This window comes from Platalea leucorodia, assembly GCF_965183815.1.
Source record: "Platalea leucorodia genome assembly, chromosome: 1".
Classification (NCBI taxonomy): Eukaryota; Metazoa; Chordata; class Aves; order Pelecaniformes; family Threskiornithidae; genus Platalea; species Platalea leucorodia.
In genome coordinates this window covers 35,404,029-35,416,849 of record NC_138823.1, presented here as the reverse complement: position 1 = coordinate 35,416,849, position 12,821 = coordinate 35,404,029, and the positions used below count along the sequence as shown (strand labels likewise).

The 12,821-nt window shown below is 37.8% G+C and overlaps 1 protein-coding gene across 4 annotated transcripts in view; it reads right to left on the bottom strand.

Moving 5' to 3' along the window:
* Nucleotides 1–12,821, bottom strand: part of STAU2 (staufen double-stranded RNA binding protein 2) — a 175,353-nt gene that overhangs the window by 148,957 nt on the left and 13,575 nt on the right. For all 4 annotated transcript variants that reach the window (XM_082308942.1, XM_082308944.1, XM_082308945.1 and 1 more), the window contains exons 2-4: nt 7,094–7,301; nt 5,867–5,997; nt 1,284–1,443 (exon numbers count right to left, since the gene is read on the bottom strand). In XM_082308942.1, coding sequence (XP_082165068.1) covers nt 1,284–1,443; nt 5,867–5,997; nt 7,094–7,292 — 490 coding nt within the window. In that variant the 5' untranslated portion in view covers nt 7,293–7,301. The remainder of the gene's footprint in view (nt 1–1,283; nt 1,444–5,866; nt 5,998–7,093; nt 7,302–12,821) is intronic.

The window sequence follows — 12,821 nt, the reverse complement described above, 5'->3', positions numbered from 1 at the left end:
AAATTACAGTGTTAAGTGATAAAATTTTTTAATTAATTCTCTTAAAGCCTATGTCTTTTGTTATCAGCTTTTCCCTTTAAGAATATGCTCAAAGCCAAAAAAAAAAATCTAAAAGCTGAGTGATAATCTGCAATGTTAAGAATTAAACCCAGAATCTCTTTTTATAGAGGTGTGAGCCTCCTGCTTTCTAAACAGCCGAAGTCACAGTGACTGCCGAGGACACAGGGCAAAACCAGTGCCCTGGGTCTAGAGAAGCAATGTATTGATCTCCAAAGGAGCAAGAGAATACTATCCCATCACTCTCAACCAATCCTTAATGGCTAATGCTCAGGATAATACTCACAAGCTCTACAGGAAACTTACTCCTGCTTTTCTTCCAACATAGAGAAGATTAACTGCAAAATTACCCCATTTTAAGAAACTGGCTGAAGAAGACTTTTTTTTAAAAGGGCAAGGGGCAGCAGAGGGAAATAAAAAGGGAAGAAGAGAAAAGGGGAAAAAGGCAGGGGGAAAAGGAATGTAAAAAAAGAAAAAAAAAGGAAAAGATTACTTTTTCACCATTTGCTCTCTTTTATATTAATGTGAAATAAAGTTAGGAACATTTTATTTTATTTATTTTATCGAACAAGACAGAATGGATCACTGAGCATGTGGCTGAGATATGTACCTCAAAAGGTGTTGCATGCATAGAAGGCAACTCACAGGTAACACCTCAAAATGAAGGATTCAAGACACCAATATACATTCTTCCTATTGTCCAAACAACAGTTTCTAAAGCCATGCGAAAGCTTTTTGAAAGCACAGGTTGCTATGAAGGAAAACCTACTATGCAGGGATTATCTGTCAAAGTTCTCATGCCAAAGCCTGACCTTTTATTTACACCACAGATGCAATTTCACAGGATTGGACTAAGTAAAATTTGGCTCTTTCATCAGAAAATTAGCTAAAATAACTCTTCAGAAAAAATGTTTTACGATGGTAATAATGGTCAGTTCAATCTGGTTTTGTCCCGTCTGTCTACTGTTGATCGTGTACAACCACTTTGTATACATCTGAGTCTTATCTAAACAATCATATTTACTTATAGCTCAACCATTTTAGGTATGAGCATTGAAAATTCTCCTGTGCAAACTCCCTACAGGTTCTTCATTATACTCGTGTACCCATAAGACAGCTATGTTGATTCTCATCGTCCAACTTAACTGGTATCTCGGTTAACTTAATTAGTGGCATAATATTCCAACAATTCAACAAGATTTATTTCACAGAGGAAAATGTCATACCTGGATTATTGTTAACATTATTTTTGGGTGGTCTAGGCGTTGGTTTGGGAAGGGTAGTTTCATTCAACGCTTTGCTAGCTGCAGCATGTTGGGCCTTTTTAATACTGCTTCCTTCAGCTTCCCAGGTCTGTTCTCCGAGAGTCAGCTGCACTGTGAACATCTTCAAAGACAAAGAAGAGGTAAACACTGGCAAGATTATCACTGTGGATTAGACCAATCTGTATAAAAACTTCCAGGGCTGAAGAGAAACCATGCTCTCTTTTCATTATATTCAACTCCCAGATAACACATCTGGTTCTTAGAGAGATCAGTGAGTCCTTATCAGTGGGCAACATTTGGCCTTTCAAATGACAAAGTAGTGTAATGTTAATGTCATCTATCAAAGAACAGAATAATATTTAAACCAAGTAATAATAACTGCAAACGGATCCTTTGCTCTTGGAAGACTATATACAGGTCAGTTAAGACCACATTTCTTCACACATTTGAATGCGTTTAGTCACTTTACCTGTAGAAAACAGGTAAAGAATGCTACCAGGAAAAACAAGTAAGTTTGCAATAATTCTGAATGGATATAAATGACTGCACACTCTTCGAGGCAGTGGAGAATTTGGCCCAAATAGTTTTACCCAGTGAAAGAATTTCCCACACAACCTGATTTCTGAAAATAATGTATATTTTAGGGCAGAGTCACAACTCAAATATGTTCAAAAATATAAAGTAAGAAAGAAAAGAAGTATTATCTTGTTGAATGAAACTGAAGTTCTTTAATGTGGACTCTATAGTGAAGACAGGAACTGTAAAAATTCAGAGTTCAGAAATGGACTACTGATAAAAACCATATATATTTTAAAATCTGCAATAAAAGATTATTTCAAGCAGTATCTACACTGTGCAAGTCGTGAAGATAAAACTCAATGCGTATTTAAGATATTAGATAGAGTCTCTTCTGTATAATACGTACATGGTTTGTTTACATTTGAGCATCTAAGAATGAGAGGAGAAACGGTAAGAACTCAATGTCTTTTCCATATCAATTCCACACATATAAGGCAGGATTTAAGAGTCAGATACACACAGTAAACTAAGATATACCTACCTCAGAAAACAGACTAACTTGCTTGAGGCAACATAAAGAAATCTACATATTAGTGTGAGCAGTATATAAAGTAAAATTTTCATTTTGATAGTTATTTTCTCTACAATTTTTAAAATTATTTAAACATGCTAGATCCAGGACCAGGTATCTAGAGATGGGCATGATGGGCAACCTTTAAATTTGCCTTTACATATATTTTCATTTAGCATGTACTTGCAAACAAGCATTTGAACACAAGTATGTATGTGCCTCCCAACTCAGCCCTACACACAGGCACACAGTGCATATGAACTGAATGCTATAAATTCATACTTGTGTCTTAATTACAGGCTTCAGTTTTGGCCTACTGTAATTTTCAGAAGCACAGTGCAAGTCCCTGTATCACAGTTCCTATCACCATTTTTTCCACAGCAGTCGTGACAATTTCCTCACAGACAATGGGGGAGAGAAATAGTCTCTTAATTTTGCACTCTGTCAAACCCTACCCCTATCTGAAAGCTAAGCTGGGTATTAGAGCTAAATACCCATAATTATATAAATTATCTACAAACATACATCCTTATTACTAAAAGAACTGAAATTCGATTTCTGGATCTGGACTTTATGTATTTTATATTTTGCAAGAAAGTATCAGTGTAGTATTTTTATAGGAGGAGAATAATCTTGAATTTCAAGAAAAATATGATCAGTAATGGCTACTTATCTACCTATAACTCTCCTCTTAGTGCTTAGAGCAATGAACAGGAATTTAAAACAAGAAAGGGCTTGCTCAGTAAATGTCTATAGCCAGAGCTCTAACCTTCTCACTTAGCCCATCTGACAAAAAAACTCCTGTAAAAAACCACACACAGTAGTAGGTGGGAATTTAATTAAAGGAATCAAACTGCCTAAAACCAAAATCTGGAGCAGCCAATGAAGAACTGAAGTTCTGCAAGACCAGAGCTGACGGTTCTGCTATGGATTGAGAGGCATTTCTCACCATCTTTTTGAGAAGTTTGTATTCCTTACGTCCAACCTAATTTACCTGATGGCTAGAGAGTGGAAATGCAAAGGCCACTGAGCCTTGTGCTTGTTTTCACTCCGCTGTGTTCGTAAGGTCAGTCTCCCTTAGCTCTGGCAGTTCTTTCCTCCTCACTTTTTCTGCATGTAGAACTTTCTTGCCTCCTTCCCGGCCTTTTGAAGTGCTATGTCCCTTACCCCTTTCCTTCTTCTCTGTACCACTATCCACTTTCTTTTGCCTCTGTTTCTTTTAAATTTGTCTCCTGAGACGCCATTGACATAGAAGCACGGAAGAAATGATTGATCTGACTAATGTACTCAAAAATGTTTTTTATGATAACATGATTTTTCTTATGATGAAGAATCTACCTGGAGGGAAGACTCCTAGAAACCCTAACCGCGCTGCCAGGAAGCACCACTTCTCTCCCAGCTCCACTGTTTCTGGTTTCCCATTTTACCCCAATTGTCAAAACTTACTTTCCAGTGACAACTAGAAAAAAGGATATAAAAATTTACTAGCATTTGTGGTCACGACACAGACAGCTGTCTTGTAGAGCATGTCTCTGAAAATCATGAAAACCACTAGTGGACAGGAACAGAATATGTGTAGGAGGAAAGCAGCCTGAGACGCTCCTTAAATGGCAAACAGCAGCAGCATTACATTCTTCAGGTCATGCTTTCAAGGACAAACTCAGCTCTGTTTCACATATTCTATCAGGTATATCATCATATTACTAGCAAGACAGTATACTAAACTGCTATCACAGTCATAATAATTCCTATGTCTACGCTTTTCATAGGTCAAAGGTACACAAGTCTGCATAATCTTATTAATATCACCCTTGTTCTTCATCCCCTTCCCTCCTTTGTTTTTCTCATTTGCTGCACAGGTCAAAATCAGACAATATTCTTCAGAGTCTACAGAGCACATATCTTTCATTTTTTTGACTACTATAAGTGTAATTAAAAATAATAAGAGATAAATTGAAAAACTAAAAAATCAAGAAATCCATTGAAAATCTGGCTTTCGAAAGTGCAGCTAATGCAGGCTGAAATATTCAATGATATTCGTTCCTTTAAAAGTAGTAACAAATATATGTGAACTATTTCTCATCCTGCTAAAATTTAAAGTATAGTATGAACGTAATGTAATGTAACTCAAATCTCTTTACTGCTGAGGAATATGAACAGCCAAAACCACACCTTTGGTTCAACAAAGCACTTCTTATTTCACAATAATGGAAAAAAGGTAACAAAATAAATACACAACACAACAGTGAAAAGTTACAGAAAGCGCAACAGATTTAACATGCCACAACTTAAACCAACCAGTGTATCCTGTGGTGCCAAACGCCTCCAGGAAGGGGAAGAGCACTTCAACTTCCATTCACAATGAAGGATCCTAAAAGCTTGTTGATTCTCAGCACCCCTGCCCTGGCTGACATCATTTCCACCAGCATAAAGGATGCATGAACACCAGCCAAACCAGAAGGTCGGTGATTTGCATCAACTCTGCACTAGCTGACAACATAATGTGCAACCGAGAAACAAGGGGCAATGGCAGAGAGACAGCCCACAACTAGATGAAACTGTTACTAATCTGCAGTGTGACCTCACTCTCTTACACAGTTTTGCCACTCTAGAAATATTGAGTACAAAGCAGGTATTAATTACATCATTGTCTCTCAGAGTTTTTCAGGCTTTTTTCTCCTCCCCCAGATTGCTCCTAACTCGGGAGGAAATTCAAAATTACGTCTGAAAATTATTATCATGAGAATATCCCTCTGTGCTCCCCGTCATCCAAAAGTATCCTAATTTGTACCTATGAAATGAAGTTGGATATCCAAATTGATATGAGAACTGACCAGAATTAACTGTCAGTTCACTAGAAACTTTAATGCTATCATCATATTAGGAGTCTTAATATCACTGTAAATCTTAAAGCTGCACAGAATTTAAAAGAAAGAACAGTAATAAAGTTTGTGCCCTATAATGCAAGATCCAAAGATATGGTATCAATGCAACCAACTTTACGGACACAGAATCGTATCAATAAGCGCTTTAAAAAATGACACAAACTAGCTTTGTCATCATCTGCACTACCATGAAACAAATGCATAGGTTGTCATCAGAGGCACGCCGACTAGGGAGAAGGATTCAGGCAGTTTAAAAAGCAAACACTCCATAATGATTAAGAAAGGGTGGGGATACCCTGGAAAGACCTGCACAAGGTCTTTATAGAGACCAACAAATATAAACTCAAAGGTGGAAGTCAACATAAGGTACAAAATGATATACAGGGTTCAACAGAAATACAGACATACTTTCTGAAAAAGGAAAAAAAAAAAAGAAAGCAAAATAAAGAACAGTAAGAAATCCCTTACACTAGAAATGTGGCTGTGTTTGACAAGCGTACTCGTCCAGACCATGACATTATCTGTTCAGCATTTAAGGTATGGCTCATCACCTGGAACTGTGACCTTACCTTGGCATGAGCAGGCCCTCTTTCATTCAGAAGCTTATACTGGGGTTGAATTCTATTGAAACGGGCTAACTCATTTACCAGACACATTGGAGTTTTCTCTTTGGGGTTTGCCATGTTATCTTGGAGAGGAGCTGTAAATAAAGAGTCTGTAAAGTTTTTGTGGAGAAATGTATTCTTCACAACTTTGCAAAGCTTTGCAAAAGCAGCAGCATGCTTAGAAAAGAAAATACTTTGGCTAAAAATAATTTTTGCACATACACTAAATACAACATTTCAATACCATTTACTTATTAATCATATGAGAATATGTGTTTTACAATAACTATTTTGATCACATGCGATTTGAAAAAACACAATTATTTCTTTCCAAAATGTCTCTATGAAAGATGACAGTGTAGGAGGACATATACATATGCTATGTTTTCTATGTCACCAAAGTTTACTGTCAGGAGTATACTGGTTCCAGAATGACTGCTCTTTCAGAATGGTTTCTCGACACTTTGAAACAGAAGTGGATAGCATAAGAGTTGCAAGACAAATATAGCAGATGAAACTCTGTGGTCCCCACTTGCTTCTCCCTGCTTCTTCCCAGTATTTTAGACTCTTCTCACAATAATGAAGTCACTCTCAGAGGACTCCCAAAGAACACCTTTCCTCACCCTTTAAGAATTTTGTTCCGCTTTTCTTAGACTACTTACTTCATGTATACTGCCTTACTATTTTTTAACTTTCTGCTATTTCTTTTTCAACTTATTTGTGTTTATCCCTAACATATACTGTCACTTCTTGCTTAATTTTTTAGGATAACATTTCTGTATTTTATACCCAGTTCAGCATAGGAATTGCAGCATTTATTAGGCTACAAAGGAAACACCAAATACTGCCAAGCAGTCTGAAGACATTCTGTTCTAGGGAAGAGAAACACACTTGGAGACCTTCCTGCACCACTAAAACTCCTCTATAAAAGATACGCTCAGAATCTGACAATATAGACGTGTGCTTTTCTGAGCTTTTATATCATTGATCAACACTTCACTGTAAGTCTGAGCTCAGTTAAAGAAACTTAACTTAGTAAACAGCTTATTTAGCCAAAATATTTTTCTATGGAATTTTTTTTCTTTAATTTAATCCTCTTTAAGACCTAACTTTTTTTTTTTTTTTTTAAATTAACAAGTCATCAAAAAGATTCATTTGAACACCAAAGAATATATACCTGGACCAGCTTACCTGGTGAGTTGCTAGAAGGCGCGGGATCCACAAGGCCGGCAGTAGGACTGCTACAACTGGCAGCCGATTCCGAAATGGATCCATTCATTGAGGACGGCAGACCCAGTGTATTTGTAGTTGTAACTGGTAGGGGTAGCACCATAGGGGACATGGTAGGTCCAGACAGGTTTGCTGTAGTCTGCATCTTAACTTGTGCCATTGCCTATCACTGCAATAAACAAATTACGATAAGCAGGGCACTTTGCATTTTGAATGTCAAATGACGGTAGTGATATTAACACTTCTTTTTTGCTCCTGGATCTGTGTCACAAAACTATTCACAAAAGTCATGCTTCTGCACACATTACTTCCAAACTGATGCGCAGAGAAACGGAGCTCACAGCCAACGAAAATCACCGGAGCAGAACCCACAAGCCCTGACTCCAGGTTCTGTTGCTCAACTGTGGGGTGACCCTGCCTGAAATACAGTAGGAAGAATGATTATTCTAGAATAAAATTCCATATAATTATTCTGCAGATGAGACGAACACCTGCCAATTTCTTCAAGAGAGGATGTCTTTGCAACAAGCTGCCATAGCAATCTTTTGCCATAGTTTTTCCAGTAAAGCGCACACAAAATATCAAATAAGGCCACAGGAGAAAAATCCCTATTTTTTCTGCCTGTTACCAAACTAGAAAAGAGAAAAAATATGAAGAGAAAACAAACAAACAAACAAAACACTAAAAAAGCAAGTTCTGAAAAATCACTGCTTATCCAGTCAACAGGTAGAGCACTTCAGTCCTTGTATAAATTAATTACTAGCACAGGTACCAGGATTTCCTAAACTAGCCTTTAACTCAGTGCCTAAAGCATTTACTGGGAATATGCCAGGTACTAATTATCTCTCTCCATCTGCCCAAATGAGTTTCTTTATTACCAATACCTGTTCTCTGGCTAAGGCTACACTCCTAAACAAACCAGAGTCAGGGCACAGCTCCTTCATACTGTTCACTGAGAGAATGCTCCTTGGCAAAATTTTGGCTACTGACAAAAAACTCTTGCAAAAACCACATGGGAGCAGTCCAGAGGCCAGCAGGCACCCCAGGCAATTCACCCAAATAAGTGAGGAGGCAGTCATTCTCAGTCCTCTGGGGAAAAGTCTTGGGCTTCTCCTTTTGGCATCAGGAGCAAATAAGATGATGTATTTTATTCAGTAGCAAGGACAAAGACTGTATTTTTTTAGGGTTCATACACATGATGTGATCTGTACAGAGCGGACAGAGAGAGGAACCTTCTAACAGCCAAAAAATAGCCTGGGGACCTGGGACCTTTCCTGGCAGCAGCTCTGGTCGCTCTGGCTAAGGCAGAGGAGGACAAGCGCCCAGTTCTCCTCCATCACAGGCAGCACCCTTACCACTAAGCTCTACTTCTGCTGGGATAATTCTCTCTTCCTAAGCAAAAATCCTATCCAACACCTGAAAAACTTTCTAACCAAGGTCTTATTGAAATGAGTACAACTATATAAAAATTTTTTATTACTTCAGTATTATTGCCCCCCCAATCCGTTAAAAAATATCCAAGTATCTCTACTCAGAGGGACAGTATTGTTGGATTAAGATCCCAAATCACTTGATACACCACAGAGTGCAACTACTTTAGCACAGTTGCACTAGTATAATGAACATAATAAATCCTATTACTGTGACTCTGTGCTTTGGAGAAGAGTTTCAGACTGGAATGCCATTTTTATTACTGAGGAAAGACAGAGGACTGATTTAAATCTCTGGAAAGGCAAAAGTAAAAAAAATTAAAAATGAAGCTGAGATGCAATCACTTGCCCTTTTCATAAATATCGTAAGATGCTAATAGTGACAGATTTGAAAAATAAATATGCAGTCAGCTGAGATATATTCAAATACTTCACGTGTTCAAAAATATAAACTAAATTCAGACTGTAAAAATCCTACTGTCACTTAGCAGCAAACGTTTTACAATACAGCAGTATTGTTAGAAGGGCCTAAACTTAAAGACTGAGAAGGTGTATAACTATAGAATTCTTTGGCATACTATGTGTTTAATTCTGATTTTAAATATATTAGTATAGATCAGAATGAATTCAAAAAGTTTCTTAACTGTAAACATCAAAGTCAATGGTGGCAGAATCGGGCCATATTTACTAAACATCTTTAAAATTAAACCAACATAATATGAAATATCATCACAACAATTAAAGTTTAAGAAACTCCTTAGAGTATTTATAGCATTTTAGCTTATAAACATGAGTACAAGAAAGCCACCACACACACAGTACTGTATCAGATACTACTGAACACCTATTCTCAAGCCCTGCCAGTTGTGAATTATCCTTTCAGCTTCCAGTATTTTGAAAGTTTGTTCTTCTTTCAAGAAAGCAGAACTTACTAATAACTAAATAAAATCATGTGTTTTAAAGTATATTTATAGCTCCTATAGTCTTTCTGGGATATTCTGTAGGATTGATCCTTTTCTGTTAAGGATAAAAAATCAATTTGATAATAGTATCAAGGAACTGTAAAAATGAACAAGATAAAGTTTAGGAGAAAAAAGACATTCTTTATCCTACAGTAAATTAAGTAGGAAATTAAATTGTGAAATTAAAAAAAGAACTTATTACGTGTTGGGGTTTGCTTATTAGTTTTCTTGTATATCTAAAGCTGAAGAACTCCTACAAGAAACTATAACTATTTTGTAAATCAATCTGCATAAACAAAAATGCTCAGGAGGTAAATATAATTGTAGGGACTAACTCTTAAGTAAATGAGATATTATGCTGGTTTTGGCTGAGACAGAGTTAATTGTCTTTGTAGTAGCTAGTGTGGGGCTATGTTTTGGATTTGTGCTGAAAACAGTGTTGGTAATACAGGGATGTTTTTGTTATTGCTGAGCAGTGCTTACACAGAGTCAAGGCCTTCTTCTCACACCACCCCACCAGCAAGGAGGCTGGGGGTGCTCAAGAAGCTGGGAGGGGACACAGTCAGGACAGCTGACCCCAACTGACCAAAGGGACATCCCATACTGTATAACATCATGTTCAGCATATAAAGCTGGGGGAAGAAGAAGGAAGGGGGGGACGTTTGGAGTGATGGCATTTGTCTTCCCAAGTAACACTACGTGTGATGGAGCCCTGCTTTCCTGGAGATGGCTGAACACCTGCCTGATGATGGGAAGTAGGGAATGAATTCCTTGTTTTGCTTTGCTTGTGTGCGTGGCTTTTGCGTTACCTATTAAACTGTCTTTATCTCAACCCACGAGTTTTCTCACTTTCGCCGTTCTGATTCTCTCCCCTGTCCCACCAGGGGGGAGTGAGCAAGCGGCTGTGTGGGGCTTATTTGCCAGCTGGGGTAAAACCAGGACAGATATAGAGATAATCAATTTGTAATCAGCTACAAAAATCCACTAATAGAGAGATAACAGAGAGAATATAGTTGATATAACGCTGTCATGTCATTTTCACATTACAAAACAATCTTTGATGTCACCACAAAAAGGGGAAAAAACTTATATGCTCCATTTTTTCTTTACATATTTTACATATATACCAGTGACATCCTATTTTATAAACAGTGAAGCTAAAACATTTTGAGGCTTTCCAGCCACAAGCACAGACCAGTCTGCTACTACACAACAAGATGTAGGACTTGAGGGAGGCAGATTTCACTAAGTTGGTCAGAGATGATATGCAGTTATATAATCAAAATAATTTTAAATCTTCTACATAGATATTTCTGAAAAATCCGTCATATACAAAAAGGACAATTTCTTAGGATATTAAAGGATACTATTAGAAAGCCCACACACCTCATTTCAGGTGGCTAACCCAACTCACATCTAGGAAACCGCTACACCCAAGTGTCTCCAGAGGAGTTTCCCTCGATGCTAGGCAGTGGTTACAGACGCCTGGATCTCTGTCAGAAAGCTGGACTGCGCAGCTGTGACTGCCAGCTTTGTGTCTTTATCGAGCCGCCAGCTGCCATGCCGAGACGTCACAGCAATGATATTTCTTGCAGTCTCAATCACATACACGTCTACCCAGTTGAAGTCCACAAGTCACAGTGCTGCAATTTTGGTAAAGTTACGTTCCAGAGCTAATGATGCCTTCTGAAGTGCTGCAATGTTTTTTCCTCTCTTAGTCTAACCTCCACAGCTGTATTAGAAATGTGACAGCAGACATTTAAAGGGATGTAAATATACTATAATTGCATTTTCCTTCATGTCCTCTTTTGAAAGCACTTTGAACGCAGGCCATTACACAGGTTTCAATAAGCAGCTGGTAACAACTGAGGGCCATACACTGCTGAGTAAGAAAAATTACTTGACATATCTTGTATTTCATATACCCAATACTCATACATTCTAATTGGTGCCTATTTTTCGCAACAGTATCACATTAATGATGCCAGTTTTTTTTCTGCAGAACTGCTACCCAGCAAGTTCTAGCCTGTGCTCTGTTTGTGAATCTGACAGTTCTGCAGTTAATGAGACTTTGTACTTGTCTTCCTTGAATTCCATTATTAAAAAAAAAGAAAGAAAACAAAAAGAAAAAACAATTGTCTCAGTTTTTCAAGATGACATTGAATTTTAATTCTAGTTCTACAACGTTTGTAGTCTCCTCCAAGCCTGCTCTATAGCATCTACAAATTTAATAAGTGTACTGTTTCATCCACATCATCAATGAAAACACTGAAAGGTACAGGAACAGCATTACAATAGACTGGGGGCAGTATCTAAGCAGGCAGCATCTCAATGTTTTTTTCCAGACCAACCCCTGCTTTGGTCAGCAACTTATTAATGCGATTCTTCTGTAAAAGTGCCAAGCCATAGTACCCTAATAGACATAACAGCTTCCTAACTAAGCAGGGTTTGGTTTTAGCCTTAAAATTTCATTAAACTCTCCATTTTCCTTCTATTCTCCTGATATTACTTCACTCAGTTACACAAAAGCATACAAAACTGCCAAAAGCTAAAATGTATTTCTTGCATGCCGTTTCTCACATTTACGGTAAATATTTATACGTATATGTACATCAATATAAAAAGTACTACAGAAGTCCTAAGCTTTGTGTAATTTCTTTTTACTGTGTTATATCTAGCAGCTTATTTGGGGATGACAGAAAACACACAGCTCTGCATTACCTTCAGAGCAGCTGTTAATGCAATCTTTTCTGTTCTATAAAATCAAATAACGAGATAGCCACACAGTAGCAGTTTAGCAACAGCATGACTTAAAACAACAGTCAGCAGATGGTTATCTACAATTACTAACAAAATTTATCTTATTTATACATTTTAAACAGGCAAAATTGACAAACTACGCATGAAATTGCACAGGGTCTATATTTATATCCTATATTACATATTTCTGCTGGTCCCCACTGTTTCTCCTCCCCATTTGCTCCTCCATCAATTTGTTGCTTTTTGCCTTACTAGGGGTGGTTTGCCAACAGCCAGGCTTATCTAATTACTTGCTGCCATAGCAGGGGGCAATCCCGTGTCCTCTCTCCCCTACAGCAAAAAGCTAATACTTTTCTGTCTACTTACCTCACTGAACCAGCTCATGCGCGGGTGAGGAGGAAGATCAGAGGAGCATCCCTCCCTATACAGGGAGGGCCATAAACTCCTGACCTGGAGCGGGTGCAAGGAATTAGCCCTTTCAACTCCTGCTAATCAGCTTAGCTTCACTCACAAACAGTACACTGAAGTTCAGGTCCT